Genomic DNA, 21,496 nt, shown 5'->3' on the forward strand with positions numbered 1-21,496 from the left:
CAATTTGTTCGGCTATGGCTTCAAACTAAAACGTTGCTCGATAACACTCAATTTAATTTATGTCTGTATCAATTCGTCGCTGAATCATATAATAAAATAATTATTGCTGGGTTTTTTATCTATACGATGATTTAGCTACCTTTGAAGTACAATATTCACCGAGCCGGAGTTGTACTTCTCGGGTAGCTAAATCATCGAATTGACCTCAAAATCAGCAATTATTGTATAATATTCAACCGTCAGACTACCATACTTTATATTCTTATGCAAACAAACAAAAATATCATAAAACACTTATTAAGAAGACAAAAATATGTATATTAGTATGCTTATTCTAAATAGAAATGTTAATGAAAAATACTTCTCACTAATACTGCTGTTCTTTCGCAACATGATTTATTGTACTTTTACCACACAGGAATTCTTTTCAAACACTCCACACAGGATTTCATCTCACACAGACATAGACATAGGCCACAGGTCCTAAGACATTTTGTTAAACACCACGAAGGTTCTTACTGAAGGACAGACTTTCTCTCATGAACAACCTGGTCAGAAATAACTCGTGCATGAAAACCGGTTTAACAGTCAATGACTGGCTGATCGGAGCACTTTACGGAGCCCTGTTGCTCACAAAAATAAATAAAACCTAATAACACTTTAATTCAACATATATACAAATTGTGACAACAGGGTTGGGATTCTTAATGCAGGGTGTGGCTAAAAGCATGGTCATTTAGTGAAATGTATAGAGAATGTTTAAAAAAGGTCTACTGAAACAGAATAAAATCTGACTGCATATTTAGAAAAAACCCATTAAGCTGTTATCTTTTATAATATTTCATGCCACCTACATGTAAGGCAAGTGTTATGGCTGGGAAGGGGGGTATATTTGTCTTGTTATTTTATTCTGCTCAGGAATTGCAATGAAAGAAATGAGATAATTCACATACATTTGTATTTAGAAAAGAAACAGGATGAAGCTGTGTATCAAAGTTAAGATATTGTGAAAGTTAATTGAGTTATCTTCCCTTGCTTCTTCATAATTGAGGTTGTTTTAAACATGTCTACTAGCCACCTTGTTTTAGTTTATTTATGAAAAAATTATATACACATAAAACCTATTTTGAAAGTTAACAAGTATGGGAAAATTATTTTCATCTATTTTCTTTTACCTTTTTTTAATATCATGTCATGCACTCTAGTATGATCTTTGTAAGTTTTTCGCTAAAATTATATAGGTTTCAGGCAAGAAGGTGGTCGACATTACAATATTATAATTATTTTTACTCAAGAATGAAACTATATGAGACTCCTTGACAAGTTTGTGCATGGGCTATGGTACTCAGGTGACAGTTAATGCCTATTGGCCTCTTGTTCATTTTTTTTTTCATCTACAGCAAGTTACTATGGTAACAAAGTAACAATTACAACAATGAAAGGGCGTTTTGCTTTATCATTTATCAAAGTGTATCAAACTATGATATGTGCAAAAAAAAAAAAATAGGAGGCATATTGCCCTGCCTATGAATATTGGAATTTATAAAGAAGTGATCATTGTTTGTTTTGTTTTTTCATAGATTTGGTTACCCAGACCCCACCTATCTCCAGAGAGTACAGGAAGAACTAGCAGTGAAGGGAGTGACAGAGTGACACCAATGAAATCAGGAGACTCTTCCCTAGTTTCTTAACGTAGATACTGTTATGATTGACTCTTGCCAAGAGTATGTGATATATATATATAAGTATTCAACAATCAAATTATTGATTGGATTGTTAGTGAAATCGGTCAGTTTTACTAAACGTAGAGTGAATTTTACTATGCGTAGAGTGACTGCTGAAATTATCACCAGATAAACATTTTTTTATAGAGGCCTGGGGTATTGAACTATGCTATGAATAATATGTCCCATAAAATATGAATTTTTTACTTGTGCAAATTAACCCCTTAAAAGTCTTTATTTCATGTGGTCACTGAATTTTACCCTTACAAAAATGTCCACATTTACAGTCAGCTGCATTTTTGTGATGTCCTGACATGTTGACCTAGTATGTTTTATTTTCGTGTACATTATACACATTCTTAACTTCTAGCTACAGCCAGTGTACTGTCGATCATGGATATAATTTGGACTTTTCCAAAGGCACGATCATTGCATGTCATTGATATACAAAATAATTTGGATTTTCCCCTCATATGATGAAATTTATTGTTCTTTTCATCGTCTTAAAACCTCATGTAAAATCTCTTTGAATTCTGTTTGATTATATTGGTTTCAATTTCAATTCATCTGTAAAAAATTCATCACTGTTTGTCTACCATAACAGCCCGTTCAGAAAACTTAGTTTGAAACCAATCGCTGAACTAAATATGGTAAATTAATGTCAGTACTTGTATAATTTCTCTACAATTAACATTGATGTCTTATGTATAGCACGTTATTTGATTTTCTTGGAACTACTGTACAGAGAGTTACATCAGTCCTTTGTTATTTTCACCCTTCTTCAATTGCAAACGGTTTTGCCTCATCTTGACTTTGCCCTGACAAAGTTGTGTCTAAAAAGAGATAATTTGAGACATTAAAATTCTCCCAGTCTTGAATTTGCCAGTTGACAACAAGGATGAATATTTCCCTGTATATAGTATTCTGTTAGTTTAATACACAGATCACAATCAACTGTTACATATTATATCTACAAATCTTATTCGTTGTAAATACATGTATTCACCCTTAAACACTACCATTGTTTTAGGAGGAATCTAGCCTTTTACCGCAAGCGATTTTACAAATCACATTTTGTATCTACAGTAGCACTTAAAATGCTAGACTAAATCTATTTTAATTGGACCATTTTTAATCATTTACATGAATCGATGTGTGTCCTCTCTCAAATTTCTGTTCAAACTTTAGGTCAGAATTTATAAAAACCCATTTTTTTTCCAAAGGTGGGTGAAAAATCAGCCTATAAACCAATTGAAATAAAAAATTGATTGGATAATGGGCTTTTTAAAATAAAAGTGTGTGTGTGTGGGGGGGGGGGGGGATATGTACTGCAGAATGTAAAAAAAAATAATATCTTAATTGTTTAGGAGAGGGTTAAAGGGACTTGGACACGATTTAAGATCAAAAATTTTATTTTTATTTTTTATGTATAAAATGGTTTACTAGAGCATTTTAAATGATGGACCAAAATATTGAATGTTTAAGTCAAGTTACAAGCGAGATATAGAGGTAAGAATTGGTTGTTATGTAAACAAAGCTCGAGTCTTATAGTTGTTTACAAATAATGTAATGTAGAGAATTACCATTTCTTTGACAAAATGACATGTAAAAACAATTTAAACTCATTCAGTATCTTCCTAAATACTATTATCAACAAAAGAAAGATACATTTGATTGAAACTTGCACCGATACAACACATATGTAAAAATGACAACATTCGGGCTTTGTTTACAAAACAAAGAATTATGAACTCTGTATCTTGCTTATAACTTGATATTTGACATTCAAATTTTGACAAGCATTATAAACTTCTATATTTATCAGTATAAACATTGAAAATGGAGAAATAAAATTAAAAATTTTTAAGTCAAATCGTGTCCAAGTCCCTTTAATAACAACGGTTTTCTAAGCTGGCTGTTGTAAAGATATGTTTAGAAAGTACAATGTTTGTTTTATATTTTTTTGTATATTTCTTCTATTAAGCTATAGTTGTTTTGATTATGATAGACTGTAGAGATGGCAAGATATGTTTATAAAGTCATGATACCAGATCTTATTAAATGTTTCAACAGAGTCTATTGATTATGTCAGCAGATAAATGTAAATATTTCCGTCCCCAATACCTTGTAATCGTTGTATATATTTTCAAATTTTGAAAAGACATTTTCTTTTTTTTAATTTTTTAAAAGACGTTTTATATATATTATTCCCACCAAATTGATCTTTGTCAAAAAAATTTGTGTTGTTTGGCTCAGCTCGATCTAGAGTTTAAAAGCACTGCTTTTAGCTTTAACATGTTTGAAAATTTCCAAATTCTTTTAACAATTTGGAAGTAGAGTGCACATGCAAGTCAGTTTGTTTTCCTATATCACTGTAGGTCTGAGTCCCCTGTCATTTCTCTATTTGTCCATTGCATTGTGTCATCATCAAGTTATTTCCTTGAAAAGTTGAAAATATTACCAGCATGCTTTTTTCTGAGAAACAATTGCAAAATCCTCTAAGCTAATTAATTAATCAGTGTGCTTTTTTGTATTGTATATGAAAAGATAAGATACTGGTACTTATTATTTGAAAGTCATTTATCAGAAAAGTTTTTTTCTAGATGGGGGTGGGAGGTGATTAGAAAGTTGGAAACAAAATATTGGTTTTCTAATCATGAGTATTATGAGATTACTACTAAGATATATTTGCAGTTAGACGTATGATTGTTGTTATTGTTAATGAGAAATTTTAAACTAAAAATCTCCGTCATTGAAATCAAATGTTCAATGAAAGGAGAAAGGTCATCCAAATGAATATAAGTTCTGATAATATGCTCTCTCTACTCCCCCCCCCCCTCTCTCTCTCTCTCTCTCTCTCTCTCATTTTTTGTCCTAAATGAAATGTCAATTTCTTTTGAAAATTCAATTAGAACCTGAAATTGAAAACATATGATGTAGAAAAACATATATCTTAGTTACCCTATTGAATCAGATAGCCCTATATATTTATAATTTAGACAAAATGATGATATCATATTTATATTTACCAGTATGTGTATATGTTATATTATTACTAATTTGTTGCCGATTCCATACCATTTGTTATAATTTATCAGAATTGTCTGTGATGACCATCGTGTGTGTTCTTTTGATTGAAGCTTAATTTATCTATGGAAACATACCCAAACTTAAATTATTTTTTTATGTGTATATATACAAATGTATAATTAAAATAATTTTTTGTGTATTGGTATGTTAAATTATGTAATCATTTAAATCAGTGAAAAAAAAATCTGCATCCTTTAACTAAAGTTTGATCCATGACTTGATTCAAGTGATACATGTATATAACTTGCTTTCATTGACAAATTATACAGTAAAACTGATAACAACGAATTGCCAAGAACAGACTATTTTGCTTTAATTGCTATAAGCATAATTCATTATATCTGTTAAATTTACATAATGTTTTACTGGGAATGAAAATCACTTTACTGTAAGTTTTAATTTGTTTTAGGTATGTTCGCTATAAGTGCGTTTTACTGTATAGGTATTTTTGGATGAATAGTTACCTGACTACCTGTAATATAATGTGAAGAGATATGTTGATATGTAAAATCAAACTGACACAAACCAAACTGAAAGGGTAGAATTAAGTTTTTAGTTGGTTTAATAGGACATGCATTGTATGGATTAAGATATTTTAATGTACTGATTTAGATGGAGAACACCTATGACTGATACAATTGTAATATGATTGTGCTATATATAATGTATATGTATATTTATTAACTTTAGACATTTTAGGGAATTTAAATAGTACATGTTTACATAAGACATTTATAGTGGTAACTTATGTGAAGGGGTGAGATTAAGATTTGTATCAGATGTAACAAAACTAAACTCATGTAGTTTTGGTTATGGTGAAGGAGGCAGTAACAAGGTATCTCACTCATCATATTTAGAGTTCATTGCACACATAATCATTAAATACATTAATGTCTTCCTTGGAAAACTGTATAAAGAGTTGTAATTATTTACAGTCTCTGGGTTGTGCACCACCTCTCCTTTGTGATTGGTAGAAAATACATGAGGCGAAAATTTACATCTATTTCATTGGTTGACTGTTCGGCTCAAGGAGATAATTTTCTGATAATCTTTTTACATACATCTGAACAATTTTCGTAGATTTCAAATCGTAAATTTTATTATAGTGAAAAAAAAAAAAAAAAGCAATAAAAATTGCATTGAATGAATTTCAGGCTTTATAATTTTAAACAGAACAACTACCCGGTAGTTGAAAGCAATATTCTATATTCTATATTTTTTGAAATTTTTTGTTTTTATCTTTTTGTGATGTGTATGCAAACACAAAAATGTGTAAATTTGATACAGTATGTCTATTATATCAATAAACAAGTTTGAATATTAGATACGGTAAAACTTCTATCAGTAAAGCTTAAGACACATATTAAAAAGTTCCATACGCCATTACATGTAAAGGATGGCGACATTTATATAACAAATAATTAAATTTTCTTTGATAACTTTAAACAAACTGCATGGGATTTTTTTAAAAAAATTATATTTAGAAAGATTTTATTTCAAATCAAATGATTCGTATTAAAAAATAACCTAGTTTCATGTGCCAAAAGGTCATAAAATTTTTTATATGGCTTTAAACAGATTTATTTCTTCGTCACCGTATTCAATCTGATCAGTGCGCATAATTTGAAACAGTATTTTATGTACTAGCTGTGTAAATATTCTGCTTGGTTAGAAAAACTGGTAACAATCGATTATACAGGGAAAATTGCAATTTTACTTAAAAGGTAAAAAAAAATGCACCTTAACCCAGAGGGATGAACACTGAGTACCCCATTTCTTTGTATTTCTTAAGCACGTTTTATCAACAAACTTCAATGATATTCTTCTGAAGAAATTCTTGATACAAGGAGATTGAGGAGTGAGATACCTTAAGAGCCCACAAGTTAATGAGTATAATTACAGTTGAACTTCGATATCTTGAACACCGATATCTTAAATACTATGGATATGTCAAAGTGATTTTTAAGTCCCAAACACTTAAATTTTAAGTATTTTACCCTTGATATCTCGAATACCCGCGGATATCCCGAAGTTTTTAATCAGCTCCATCTAGTGCAAGATAACGAAGTTTGACTGTACATGTAGAAGTTGATCAGATATAAACTACATGTAGAAGTTAATCAGTAATTAGACTAGATCAGTAGGAGATCTTATTGCAGTTAATGGAATCTTCTTTGATTAAAATTACAAAAGATATGATTTGTTTATTAGTACTGTACCGTTATTAGTACAGTACACTTGTCTGACTTCCAGTTAATTTGAGAATTTTTAGGTACATGTCAAAGGGGAGGGGATACTGATGTAAACAATGCAAGTTCTTTTTCATGCCAGACTTGTACTTTTTTATCTGCATGTTTTTACTTATAATCTCAAGAGAAAAGCAAGGTTTGATTTAAACAAAAAAATCAACATCTTAACTATAGAGTAATTTGTCACATATTATAGAAGTACATGTAGTTTGTTTGTTTAATAAACACATAAGCTAATTTCAGTCAATTGAGACATTATCTTTGTAAGTTGTTGGTTGTTTTTTTTTTTCTGCATAAATTATTACTATTTGTACTATATTTACAAATAGTTTAATATTACAAAAAACTTGAGTACCTTGGCATTTACAGTAACCAGTATATAAATATACAGATACAAATAAGCGTTTGAATGGTACTGATTGTTATGTGCATTGATCAAGATCTTACATACCTATATTTTGCTTTGTCATGCGGGTTATGAAAGTAGCGATCATTGCAGGAAAAATTTACATAACCCGCGTTATACCCGCTAATGCGGGTTATGTATTTTTCCTGCAACGTCGCTACCTTCATATCCGGAATGAATCACCAAAGAAAGCATTTTTTATATATATATACTTATATACTCTGATGTTGAAAACAAAGGGAGATAATCCTTACATCTCAAAGGGCCCCACTTAAATATAAAAAGAATTTTAGATAATTTTGCTTTGATCTCGACCTATAACTTTTCCAGCTGGCAGTGAACTTCTAATTCAATCGCATTACCCCTTACATACAGGCATTTTTGTTCAGTCTGAGCAAGATTAAGCAAATGGGGAAATAATCTATGCCCTAAAACTGATTATAAAGAGATCCCCTATGATCTTCACATTGACTTGGTTCAAGGTCACTGCACACCATTAACCAAAAAGCTTTGTTTATGTAAAGTATTAGCCAAATAGGGCTAAGTGAAGAGTATATATATATGCTCTTAAAAAACCAAAAATATGTTATCTGATCAATAGACTTTAATACATGACTTACAAATATTATTAAAGGTCACTGCATACCCTTTGATCAAAGGCACCATGTAAATGAAGTATATGAGCCAGATTGGACCAAAGAGAGAAAAGATATGCTCTGAACAAGAGTTTTTCATATAATTCTGCTATGACCTACACATTTGACCTTGAAAATTGGGTCAACTTTTGGTTTAGATGGAGCCAATCTGATTAAAATCAGATCGCTGATCTGCTCCTTGTTTTTCTACCTCATGTATAGCAACAATAAAATAACAAGGAGCAGGTCGAAGATCTGATTTTAATCAGACTGAGATGGAGCATGAGTTTACTAGGGAAAATTGATAATTTGTAAATCAAGGGCAGTGGTTTGTGGGTTATTTTAAGGATCCTCGACACCCCATGACTTCCACTTTTTTTGACAGTACGTCACAACATGGCGATTTTAACGCATTGTGAAACAGTTTAAATTGCCATTCTGTGATGTCTATCTCTGTGGCGCAATGGATGTAGCTTAGACCTACCGACTCGCAGGTCCTGAGTTCGAATACCGCAGGGACTTTTATTTTCATGAGTAGCGGCTAGATTTTAAAAAGTTGATTTCCCCCGAAAAAATTGAAATTTTCCTGTCATTTTTAATTCGAACACAAGCTAGAAATCCATATCTTTAAGTGATTTAGAAGAATGAGCTTGTAAGTAGAACTTTTCCCAGGTGTGTGGAGGACCCTTAATACATCTATTTCATATTATAAACCAAAATTGTTATCATTATAAGGAAATCAATTCTTTCATTATTAACAAAGAACTGAATTTTTTTGCATGATCATACTGTATTAGCTAAATAAATTGATAAAGTGGCCCAATAGGGTATAATGTATTACAAATATGATATGATTGTAGTGTTTTGGCAATTTTAGAGTACTGTAATACTAATTTAAAATTCTCTTTTTACATTTAGATAATGGAAGTATATGCAAGTTATGATAAATGTTTTGCGAGATTTATCCAAAGTAATGCATAGGGAGGGGTTATTGTTGCTGTTGGGTTTTTCCTGATTACGAAATGAAAACATGTCAGATACAGAAATTTGTAATATGTTTTTACAGTGAAGTTCTGTTAAGAACAGTGTTACAACTCTAGATTTTTTATTTACGCTTCACAAACCTTTATGGTTCAATTACCGATAAATTACAGAAATTTCTTCACAACTTATTTCTTTTTGATCACTAGCTTGATCTTTTTCAAACATCATAATCCATGTGTCTCATATAAGAATGTAGGGCATCTTATCGTGTAAAAATTTCCTTTTGTTTCACTTTAAAATAAAATAATATCATCTCGGCCATTCTTCCTGTTTGATAGACAATCTCTCTTCCTTTGTCAATGAGCACTTAATTGTCTGTATGCTTTGTTTAAAATTAGCTTTGGGACCAGTATGCATATCATAAGATCTTCAAGTCATAAAAGGACTTTATTACCTTTTTTTTAACAAAATAGTTGTCACTCCTTAAAAATTACTTTGTTTTTTAAATGTTGAAAAAGGAAAACCTAATCAACAGTTGTTACAAGTTAGAGTGTCTAGTGAGTTATTCTATTTTGAATATATAACAGAAATATTTTCCATATTGTTTGATATTTTGCTTCTCAGAAAAAAAATTGCCTTGTGATTGCCAAATCTTAGTTTACCAGATGTTGATTCAACAGATATTTACATAATTCTTTGTGAAAACTGAAATGAATAAAAGTAAAGAATACCATAAATCATTGCATTATATAGTGCAATATTATAGATAACTCTATAAATTATTCTTTGCTGCAAATTTTCAGGTATCAATGTATAATTTTCAAACTTTTGTTGGATATTATCTGGGTACAAATGAGGAAAAAGTTGGTTTCACAAAAAAAAAGAAAAAAAAAGTAAGGCGTGGACCCCCCTCCCCCCCCCTTTTCATTGCCAAGTGCCAGCAATTTTTCTTAGTAGTTTTTTCTTTTTTCTTCAAGTTCAAAAATGTCTGTAATTTACGGGATTTTTATTACCATATTTGATGATGATGTAAACCTGTATTGGAGGAGCACCCTTTAAATCCGTGAAAAGTTGAGCCACCAGGTTCCCCGTCACCAACTTTCTTTAAGTCAATATATACTCAGCCTCATTTACGAGATTTGATCCCAAACTTATGCACTTTCCGTTACAGGATTTGAGTTGAGGAATGAGTTGAGGGATTTTAAAATGTTGATGATGGTGAAGCCAGGATTACATTTAAGAAAGTTATACAACTAAGCCCAGCTTTCATTACATTGATGTGGTATCGTCAGTATCTAAGTGCCCTTTAGCCAATGTTTCAAATTCTGTCACAAATATTACACCATGTGTAAATGCTGACATTGACATAACAGAAAAATCACAACAAGTTGTAAAGCTTTTAACATTATTATTCACAATTCTTGCATAAAAAAATACTGTACAAAACAAGGAACAAAAGTAAGTAGCATTACTTCTGGTCTATCTAAATTCTGGAGGAAAAAACGAACAATAAAGATATCAAAAATAAGTCTTGTGCGTCTTTCCTACAATTTGTACAATGGATGTATTATTAACAAACCGTACAATAGACAATGAACATTAAGTCTTTTGCAATTTGCATCCGAGTACACCGCATTATGTTGTTAACTCAATACATGTAGTTATTTTAGTATGTATAAAGCTGTTATTATTTACACTGTTCTCATAACATAATCTGTGCACAGAGACTTTAAATAAAAAATAAACAATAGAATTAACTGTTGCAAATCAAAGATGTTATAATTACCAAAAAAAAATTTCCACAAAAACAAATTCAGAAAATTGTACAGCAAGATACAGTTCCAAATGAATTAAATAATAAGGGCAAGAATTTCATTTGTGTGAAGATGACGGATGGATGGCCAATGGAAATGGGGTAGCTGGATCATTGTAAATATATTCGTAAAAAATGAGATGTAACAAAACAATGAAATGGAATGAACTATAATTTGATATAGCAAAAGTATGTATAATGGAAAAGGCTCGCATAAAGCTATGGAATGAGAGATTTCAATGCTGTAAAATGACAACATAAAAATGATATGAACTTCAACATTTATATTGGTGAAATTTAGTAATAGCTAACTTAAAAATTTTACACATCAAAAATGGACCATTTCACACAAACCTAACTATTCAAGTCTCCATAAATTTCTAAACTGTGGTGATTGTTTAAGATTGTCTAGGAATTAAGAATTTTTGTTCATAAAAAATCTTTATAACTTTTTTCTAAAAATTGAAACAACTCATGAGTAACAACCCCAATAATATGAATGCATAAACAAATGCCTTATACAGTTATATATTGTTAAGATAACAGCTTTATGGAGAAACAGAAATTTGACAGAGCTCTATTTGGAGCAACAACACAACCTAATTTGCTACAATTATCCAAAACCATGCTTATTAACATCACCTTTATTGGTTCAAAAGTAATTCAAAACACTGCAAAAAACCATGGCAAGGTATTGATTTCTAAGTCTATTCATCTGTAAAATCAAAATCAGTAAAATTCCCCATAAGCATTAAGCCTTAATCATCTAAAAAAATTTCAATAACATTTACAAACTACCAGTAGATTTATTGTAAAAAGCACAGATTCCAATATTTATATATATAGTAACCAAACAACTGTCAATAAGAAATTCTTGGGAACCATTCATTCTAAAGTTTGAATACAAATTTATCTGTAACCATGGTAACCTTTTATGAACAGTGAGACAGGTAGATGACAGGACGGTATTCATTGTTGAAATGCATACCTTTTTACTACAAAACTGACCGAAACTTTCCCTAACTAAGTCACAGCAATCTTGATTGATTGCCATTACCAGCAATTATAACGGCAATTTTTCTAAAAAAAAATATTACATCTGTTGAGTCAGGTTATCATAAGTAGTTTATAGTAAATATACCTGTATAAAGACATTTATATACAATGGACCACTGTCTGCATACATACAAGTTACTTCTAAATCTTATTGATCCATAAGTGCCGTAAGGCTTGATGACTGATGTTTAAGGATAAAAATTCTAAAAAATGTTTGTTAAGTTCTCAATAAATCAATAGACTCGAGTATAAATGCTAATGTAGTATGACATGAATATGCAAGATATAACTTCAGAAACTTAACAACTATGAAAAACTATGGGACTCTGCAACACAAACACAAACTTCTTGCTCTTATAACCCTGGTCATTCTACTGTACATGTAGAAGAGATTGTCATAATAAAAAGAGATCATTGGCATAACATAAATTAACAAAAGAACACTGAATTCCTGAAACTTTCTCACTCTGGAAACTGAGTAGCACTAAATAAATTGTCACAGAGAATGAACAATGCACATTCATACTTTTTTACTAAACTAAAAACTGTTAACTAGCTATTTCTAAACTACAAAATCTATAACTCGGACAGCTCTGATACAGAGTATGTTAGATATCAGAATAATCACACACCATGGGGTTCAGGTAATCATCTGCCCAATATGTATGTCAGATATCAGAATAATCACACACCATGGGGTTCAGGTAATCAACTGCCCAATATGTATGTCAGATATCAGGACAGACACATCATGAGGTTTAAGTAGAGATCCGTTGCCTCGGTCAGGTCACCGGTCAAGGTCAACAGGTGCCCCCTCAGCTCCTCCACGCGGGCAGGGAGTTGTCTCAGATCCCTCTCATCCTCTGAGGACAGGCTGTTCAGTTCCTCCTTTCTCATTATAGATTTCCTTCTAAGCACGTTATGTCCTTTCCCTGCAAAAAAAAAGATCCAAACCGTCATACTTAATCTATTAATTCATAAAAAGAAATGGAAATTGTCAAAAGCACTACCTATATTAAATATACATTGATTACTATAATGAAAAATGACAAATGTACTATAATCATAACATAAGATAAATATTGAACGGTGGAGAGTTTCCCAATATCCCTTGTGAAGTTATGAGCAAATGTGTTATATAACTCAAAGGTTTTTCCTTCTTGGAACCAAAGTTGTCAATGTAATCAGGGACAGTAGGAGGAAATATAAGGGTACTTACTTTTCTTACACTGTAGATAGCTCTGAGTCACATAATACAATATCATTGCTAGCTCCTCCACTTGGACGGGGGAGTAATGTTCCACTTGTGGCACAGTGCCTTCGTTTTCCTCATCAGATTGAGGTGTAGTGGGCGGAGTCAGGGGAAAGTACCTCGGGGGAGGTGCACAATAATAGCACTCGTAAATAGTCTGTAAATCCTGTGGAAAATCCACACCGAGGAAAGAGTCCTTCAACAGCACCAGTGAAATGAGGCGAAACCGTAACACATTTGAGCTGATGGTTTCAATAAGTAACCGCTTTTGCTTCACACTAGTGAGGTAAATGTATGTTTTTAGCAACTCTGAGCTGATGAGTTTGGCACATTCTAATGGCGATGAAGAAACAGAAATTCCCAACGACAACAGTCTCTGCAGTAGTGGTAAGATTTTGGGAATTTCTGATCTCTGTAAATGAGCATCTCCGAGATTAATGTCCGGTTCTAAGTGTCCTAAGTACACTGTGTCCTGGACCTCCGGGTATTCTCCACTAGTGATAGAGCATCGTATCCAGTTGACCAGTTCCTTCAGATTCAGGTAGCCACTGTCGTAAGAAATGGTTTTGTACACACTAGTTTGCCTTATTGCCTTTGGGTCCTTGAAATCTACTCTATAAAGTTCTTCCTCAAATGATCTAACGAAAACTTTCAAAAACAGGCCCACCATGTGAAGTATCAGGGGTTCCTGGTTCCAAAGCCCACGTCCAATAGAAAGTTCATCCATGAATAATTTCAGGAAGTCCCAGTCTAACTCGGAAAACACTTCGGGATGTTTCTCGTGAATCAGTAGAATGATTTTGTAGCTTTTGAGCATGAGCTGTGTGTCTCGACTCCCCAAGAGACCTCTCATCACAATATCCTTAAACATACTCTGAGGAATCCTGTGGCTCTCTAAATAATCGTGAATGAATTGAAGTCCCTGATCCAAAAAGTCAGTTCCCTCCTCGAAACAACTGTTGACTGTATTGACATGAAGGTTACTCATGGCTTGACACAAGGTTATGTCCACATCATCAGTCATGATGTTGATTCTCAAAGGTTTTAACACTTCCATCACAGAGAAACTGTTTGATGAGGAAGGTTTTTCTTCATATAATGTCTTGCTACTAGTGGTAGCCTCGTCAATTTTTCGTCTGACACGAATTTTTCTCCTGCGCTGTGGCTGTCCAAGCTTTACATCTGGCTTAATGATTTCGTCTTCCACTGCCACTGACTGTTTTCTATCATTCAAAGTTTCTGAACATGTCTCTTTCGTTCTGCTAACTCCGCTGTCCAAGACATCCAGAAAGTGTCTTTCACTCTGATTGACAGATGAACACAAAGAATTTGAGCTGTTAGTTCTACTGGGGGACGAGTTACAGCTGCTGTTATTGATATTGGTCAGAGACTTGGTTGAGCCAACACGCTTCAAGATGTTTGCCAACTTCCTCTTTGTGTCGCCGTTGAACAAGCTTTCCACCCCTGAAGATGAAGGCACGCTTGGGGAGGGTAGAGAGGAGAGACCTTCCTGCTTGACTGTCTGTTTGAATGGCGAGTCCTGGTGGTGGACAAATTTCTGTGGTGTTTTCTGGAGGCTTTGGTCGGAGCTGCTAATCACCACAGTCTGATTGTCCTCCTCCTCCTCCTCTGACAGTATAATCACACTGCTCTCATTCCCCTTGTTGTCTTCATCTGTCAACAATAACATCAAATCAACATCAGTTTTACATAACAATATATTGTGTATCTGAGAAAAAAAAAAAGGCTATAAAGTGTGTATTTCATCCTTACTGGTTGACCATATATACATTGTATTTGATAGGCAGTCTGTAAAAAGTATTTTTTTTTTAGGCAAAAACCAAAACCTTTATGGAAAAAAGATTATGACTTCCAAGTTGTCATTCATATAAAGCCCTCTAAAGATATTTACAGAGCAATTCACAGGGGACATGTCTTATAATGTTTTATAACTCCAATGAGTGACCATCAGATTTAGTTCAAGGTAAAACCATATCACTCAACATTATCTAAATCATACAGATACATGTACTGGTCAACACTTTACATGCTTTAGGTTTGAAATCTTATCGTTTATGGTACATGCAATACTTTTTTTTTCTTGTAGGTCAATGTTAATCTGAATGTAGATCAATATTAATCTGAATGAGAATCTGAATGTAGGTCAATGTTTATCTGAATCATCAATGGGAATCACACCAATACTGATTCATAAAAGGAGTTGCCTACCTTTACAGTAATCACTATCAGAGGATATGTCCTCAAACATTGGCTCATTGTCCTCCTCCGAGGAAACATCCTCATAGAGGGGCACTCGGATTGGCTCCACATTCAGCCCCAGAGGAGAGGAACACCACTGGCTCTCTGGGGTGGGGGATTCGGGGCTGAACAGCTCCAACTCTTTTTTTACTTCACCTCCTGGCCTTGTCTGTGTGGTCCTCGACGTGGTCCTCGACAAGGTCCCCCCAGGCTCTCCCTCCTCCAGGTCTGGGAGTTCATCATCAGAGATCAGTTCGTAGACGATTTCCTGGTCCACTCTAAACTCTGTCACTGGTTCCTGTCCCCCTCCCTCCAACTTCATCATTTTGCAAGGAGGTTGGTCCTCTATTGTCTCCTCTTTTACTATCTGGCTGCATGATGAACTGCAGTAGGACGAGGGATCAAATTTAATCTTTTTGAATCTTTTTACAAAACTTTTGATTTTGATGGCAGAATGGAGTTCTTGGGTAGGTTTTTCTTTGGTAGGCTTTGCTTTCTTTTGGACATGGTCCTGGTCCTTAAAAAAAATAAAGAAATGGTTAAAAATTTTAAAATAATCATGAATCTCTGAAAATGTATTATAAAATTTATATTGTGGAGAAATACATGTAAAAAGAAAAAATGAAATATTTAATGCAAGTATATTACTAACTTTCAAAACATCACAATGGTAATCCTCACGACTTAATATTTCAAAGATATTTGGCATAGCTGCCACATTAACATTCATCCTACATGTGCAAAGTTTTCTTATTTCAGCAAATGTTCCAACATATTAACAAATCCCTACATATCCAGACACGAGAAATTTCACTATTATCCAAAGTCCTTCTGAATGGATACTAATTAACCAATTAGCAATCACTCAAATTAAACTCATGATATGTTAATGAAAACAGCCCTGGGGGTAGAGAGGTACCAGGGTATAATAAGCAGGAAATTAGTCCAGTGTACACAGACTCTGTGTTCACACCTACAGTGAATGTCCAGTGACAATTTACACCTGGAGACTCACTTTGACCAGTCACTGAAGTGATTCTTGGTTATACAGTAAAACATGTGTATCAGGTAAGTAATCAGAGCGCAGGTATATATATATACACATACTCTGTAACCCCGGTTAGTTGACAAATAAACGTAGGACACGTCTGTGTATACTACTCTGTCTGCAATCAGGAGATGCCTGAAATCTGTCATGGATCATTGGCAAGGAGTTTCATACAAAATTTAATTTGGAATGTTTGTTCTTGCAATCATGTAATTCATAACAATATTGATTTGCTGCGAGGAACTATGTTCAATGTTTCAGAGAATGAATAATTAAGATTTTGCATGGCAACCTTGGTAAACGGTGCATTACTTAACTTAGCAATTTGGTATAACATGCAATAATATTAGTTATCCAGGTCCAACCCTTGTTTAGACCTGAGTAAATTCATTTCCTATGTAAACCAAAGAAATCTGTTTCCCATGTCCAATCAAGGGTGTATACACTTTCAAGATATACCATTTACGCATTTAATGTATTGTGACGTCATATCTAATGCATTGTGGCGTCATGTTATTTACCTCTGGCTCAAGCTAGGTGGACGAAAATTAACACCCTGCTTATTAGCCAATCAAAAATTATGTTACAAGCAACAACGGATTTAAAACTTTATCACATTGCACCACTTGAATATCATTAGCAAATACCGCTAAAAAATGCTGATGCAAAATTACTAATGAATTACCAAGTTATTACTGTCAACAATGAATTACCGAGTAATTATTGTCAACAATGAATTACCAAGTAATTATTGTCAACAATGAATTACCAAGTAATTATTGTCAACAATGAATTACCAAGTTATTAGTCAATAATGCCACCCCTGATGCAATGACTAACCAGTGATTGACAACCTATCAAATATAATTGATTGATGAGCCAGGAAAGAGTTAACGATTTCTTATTGGTCAGCCAAAATCCTACTTTATTAAATAAATAACCCGGATTTTTTTCCCTGATTTTTCATCCATGAAAATATGATAAATCACTTTCAGATATTGTTGAAAATGTAAAAGTGTTCTATAAATCAAATTGGCTGACATGCATTTAAATATACTACTTATCAAAGCTTGTTTATTCCATTTTGACCTTTTTAAATTTTACTTTTAAAACTTACTTCATCAAACTATTGAGCTTAATTCAAAATATTTCTTCTGCTTTGCTTATAATAGATGTAATTTTGATGTTACATATGATCAGTAAATAATAATTTTAAATAGATGGGATTTTTCATTTGAACATGTTGAAATTGATCTATTTACTGTCCCCTGTACAACTACATGTAATAATATGAACAAAATGCGTCAGAGAATTGGTTGCCATTGCTTGATGTGCTATCATCATGCCTCAGAGTTTAAGATATATATCTCTCATTGTTTTCTGAATTGTCAAACAATTATTCAGTCATTACATCTACTGGTACAATGAGAGGCTATAAGAACATTGATTACACCAAAGTCCTTCAGTGTTACTTATCATGCTATATTCCCATCCTCCTGTCCCGACTCCCACCAAACACTACATGGCATTCAGTTATTCAAACAATAGCCTCTCATGGCTCCACTCTAATATAATTAAAGCCTCTTGACCAGGCTACACATTGTTTCAATCGTAATTACCCTACGACATCTTCAATTGATATATTGCTGACATCATGAAGTCTCATCTCATCCTAAATATAGATCTATTATGTTTATTATTGTAATTACATGTATATTGTCAGTCTATATATTTTGTACAATTTATGTATTACCGATATGTATTTACATTTAACGGTACCTATGAACCATTTTACAGTTTTTTGGTAAATTCAAAAGCATTAAAAAACAATAAAGGTTTATAAATATTTATAACTATTTATTCAACATATTTTGGCATCCTTTCTAAGTTCAGTGCAAAATATCTTTAACCTGTATCAAAATACCAGTCAGTGGTAACATAACAAAACCATGAAGGTAATCACTTTAAATTTACAGTTTCACCTATTTTTACATGAGATGTTAACTTAGAGAAAATAAAAGTTTTTCTTTTACTTTACGTTTGTACAGTGTTCTATAATGTTCAGAATTCAGAATACTTTTTTTTTTAACTTTGTTAACTGTATATATAGCATTTTTTTTTCGCCCTATTAATTTACATCAAATGGAAGAACACTCTACAAAATACCCCAAAATGCCATGAGAGCAGTGGGCAGTGTAGCATGTAAGATATGGACATAGAGTCCTCAAATACATGTATTAATAATTTAAAGACACATGTGAACTTGCATGGTGACAGTTGTAAGATTAGGAGAGGATGAAGCCGATTATAAAGTGTTGCAGCACCTGTCAGCTGAAAGAGGAAGGAAATGATTTAAGACTGATCTTGGTGTAAGATTTATCACTGTTTATCCTTACCAACAGTCAGTATGAACTACAAACTAAAACTGAGATTTTATTTTTTCTTCAGATATGTCTGCCAGTGGGACAGACTTTAAGCTATTTTTACTGCTAAGGATGCAATGTAGTGGATAAATGTAGTTTAAGCACAAAGTTTACATTTAATCATGATAAGAGAGGTTTAGCAAACCAACGTGTATGCATATGTGTACGTGCAGAAAGGAAAATATGTACATTACATCATCAGTTTGTGTAATGACGAATTTCTACACGTATGTACCCGAATGAACATGCGTGTAAATTGCAAAGTACCCGTAAGGTCAAACTTGTAGCTTCTGTTTCTCTGTTGGCTATTTATTTTATTTTTCTTAAGCCTGAATATTTAATGCGAATACTGATATCAACAAACATAAATTTTCATTAAAATCTAATATGTTTTAATACACGTATCTCTTCCTCCAAAACATGCAATGACTGTTATTTTATTTATCTTCATCTGTGACTAAAAAAAATATACATATCTAAACAATGATAAATAATAAAATTAACACATGCAGAATTCTCAATTTTCAACTGTAACTAAAATTCTCAGCTTATTTTATAGTAGGAGATGATATCTAGAATTACAATAACACATTTACACGTACAGTTCTGCGTTACAACTGCTAAACAAGAAAAGTAATGTGAGCTGGTGCACGTAGTTCTAACTTAATTGTTACACGTACAAGTACGCGTACCAGTTGGTCTGCTAAACCTATTATCAAAATATTAACATGATTATAGGCAAGAATTGGTGGAAGCAAAAATTTTGATCAGAATATAGGTCGGACAAAGCCCATGGTACGGTATTTTAATTTAAAATGATTCGTCTTGTCTTGTTAAAAGGTCATCCTATTACCAGACCTATACCATAGACTATAGCTTACAATACTACAGTATCATATGGTATCATGACTCCAAAACCCCAAAATGACTGCAACTGGTTCCTGTTGCTTAAAAAGTACTTGAACACTGAAAGAACGTTTTTGTGTCACACTTGACAGTAGCATTGTAAGGTTTCGTTTCCCGGAATAGCTTTGGTTTTTGTTGGCCTATATATAGCACGTATTCTTTATACATAATGTACCTGTGAATAATGCCCAAAACTTGTATTGGGTATCAATATTTTTTGTGTTTATAACATTGCATTTTTGCTGGTCAACGCAAAACAAAAGTGTATTTGCGTTTTCTTGACTAGGCCCACTATTCTTACGCCATCTTAGTTTAGTGCAGAATCCTCGTTTTGTTTTATATCATACTTCTTACCTGCAAGCTTAGACGTTTAGCAAGAGCCAAATCAGCTTTGAATTTTTCTTCTTCGTTGTCTTCCTCATCACTTATTATAACAACGCATTCCATTGAATATATAACCGCGTGCTATCTTGCTGTTATCAACAAACGATCCGCCATCTTTTTTCAACGACCAATATTTCGTCATGCGGACTGGGAATTCCCGATTTTTCAACCAATGAAATTGCGCCAAATAACAGAATACTTTTTCTGACTTGGCGGATTGGCGGGAGATTTTTACAGTGAAAAAAATATCAAAGTACTGAAAGTATTGAAAACATTTAGCAAACCTGTTTTCAAAATGAGACTGGGAACACAAAGTTAACTCACCTCAACGTTGAGAGATTTATTTCCCCCTTCCCCCAAGAAACAAATGTAAATAAATTGATCGAAAAGAACATTATCCATTGACTGTCATTATTAATTTCAATAATTACACAGACTGAAACCTCATTTTTTGATATCAACAGAGTTCTATAATCTGATCTATTCAAAGTGTATAGGTCTACATGCACAAAATAAACAATTGTTTAATGTTACATGTGAAACTAAATGACATCGCTACAATAGTATATTAGCTACATCAATCTACTGTGACATATTTTCAGATTATTTTATCAGTATGAAAAAGCAAAAAAAAATCACACTTGCACTGAAGTGATAAATCATTTATATCTAGAAAGTAATACGTATTATGGGCGTTTGATTTCGAATAGCAATTTCATATTTTTCTTACTGGTTTAGAAAAAAAATGCTATGTATATGCCTTATTGGACAATTATTTACAGACGAATTAAGATCTCGATTCCAAATGGTAAAGGGGCATGGTCACGATTTTGGTCAAAAATTATTTTTACGATTTTAATAATCACAATGCTTCAGAAAGGCATTTTTAATAGGCAACCGAAATTTGAATGTCATTTGTTGAGTTATAAGCGAGTTACAGAGCTTGAAATTATTTGCTATGTAAACAAAGCATTTGTTTACATTTTGAACGTTGAAGTAAAAATTTCAGTTTTAAACCTAAAACCTTGTTTACATGACAAAGAGTTGTGAGCCCTGTATCTTGCTTATAACGCTACGAATGACTCTCAAATTTTATTTGATCATTAGAAATGCATTTCTAAAGCATTGTAAATAATTAAAACATAAAAATAGAATTTGATTAAAATTGTGACCATGCCCCTTTAAGAAAGATTAATGCTGATCAAATATACTTTCAGCTCTACTTTTCATCAAACTGAATATAAACATGGATTTCATTCTCCATACC

General features: G+C 32.7%; 2 protein-coding genes across 4 annotated transcripts in view; one reads left to right on the forward strand and one right to left on the reverse strand.

The window, feature by feature from the left end:
* LOC105325172 (uncharacterized) overlaps positions 1 to 7,321 on the forward strand; it is a 28,369-nt gene extending 21,048 nt beyond the window's left edge. The window contains exon 10 of the mRNA XM_066068962.1: positions 1,581 to 7,321. Coding sequence (XP_065925034.1) covers positions 1,581 to 1,653 — 73 coding nt within the window. The 3' untranslated portion in view covers positions 1,654 to 7,321. The remainder of the gene's footprint in view (positions 1 to 1,580) is intronic.
* Positions 7,322 to 10,476: 3,155 nt separating this feature from the next.
* Positions 10,477 to 20,378, reverse strand: LOC105325170 (uncharacterized). Of its 3 annotated transcripts, XM_066070341.1 has the most exons (5): positions 20,200 to 20,378; positions 15,439 to 15,985; positions 13,177 to 14,883; positions 12,662 to 12,889; positions 10,477 to 12,601 (listed from the first exon to the last, which is right to left on the reverse strand). In XM_066070341.1, exons 1-4 carry the CDS (start codon positions 20,290 to 20,292, stop codon positions 12,693 to 12,695), a joined length of 2,544 nt encoding a protein of 847 aa, XP_065926413.1. In that variant the 5' UTR covers positions 20,293 to 20,378; the 3' UTR covers positions 10,477 to 12,601; positions 12,662 to 12,692. The 3 variants fall into 3 exon arrangements, with proteins under 3 accessions (XP_065926413.1, XP_011422899.3, XP_034318139.2); XM_011424597.4 differs by having other exon boundaries at positions 10,477 to 12,889; XM_034462248.2 differs by lacking the exon at positions 20,200 to 20,378 and adding an exon at positions 16,121 to 16,513 and having other exon boundaries at positions 10,477 to 12,889.
* Between the last annotated feature and the right edge of the window lie 1,118 nt (positions 20,379 to 21,496).

Source organism: Magallana gigas, chromosome 8 (genome assembly GCF_963853765.1).
Source record: "Magallana gigas chromosome 8, xbMagGiga1.1, whole genome shotgun sequence".
Taxonomy (NCBI): Eukaryota; Metazoa; Mollusca; class Bivalvia; order Ostreida; family Ostreidae; genus Magallana; species Magallana gigas.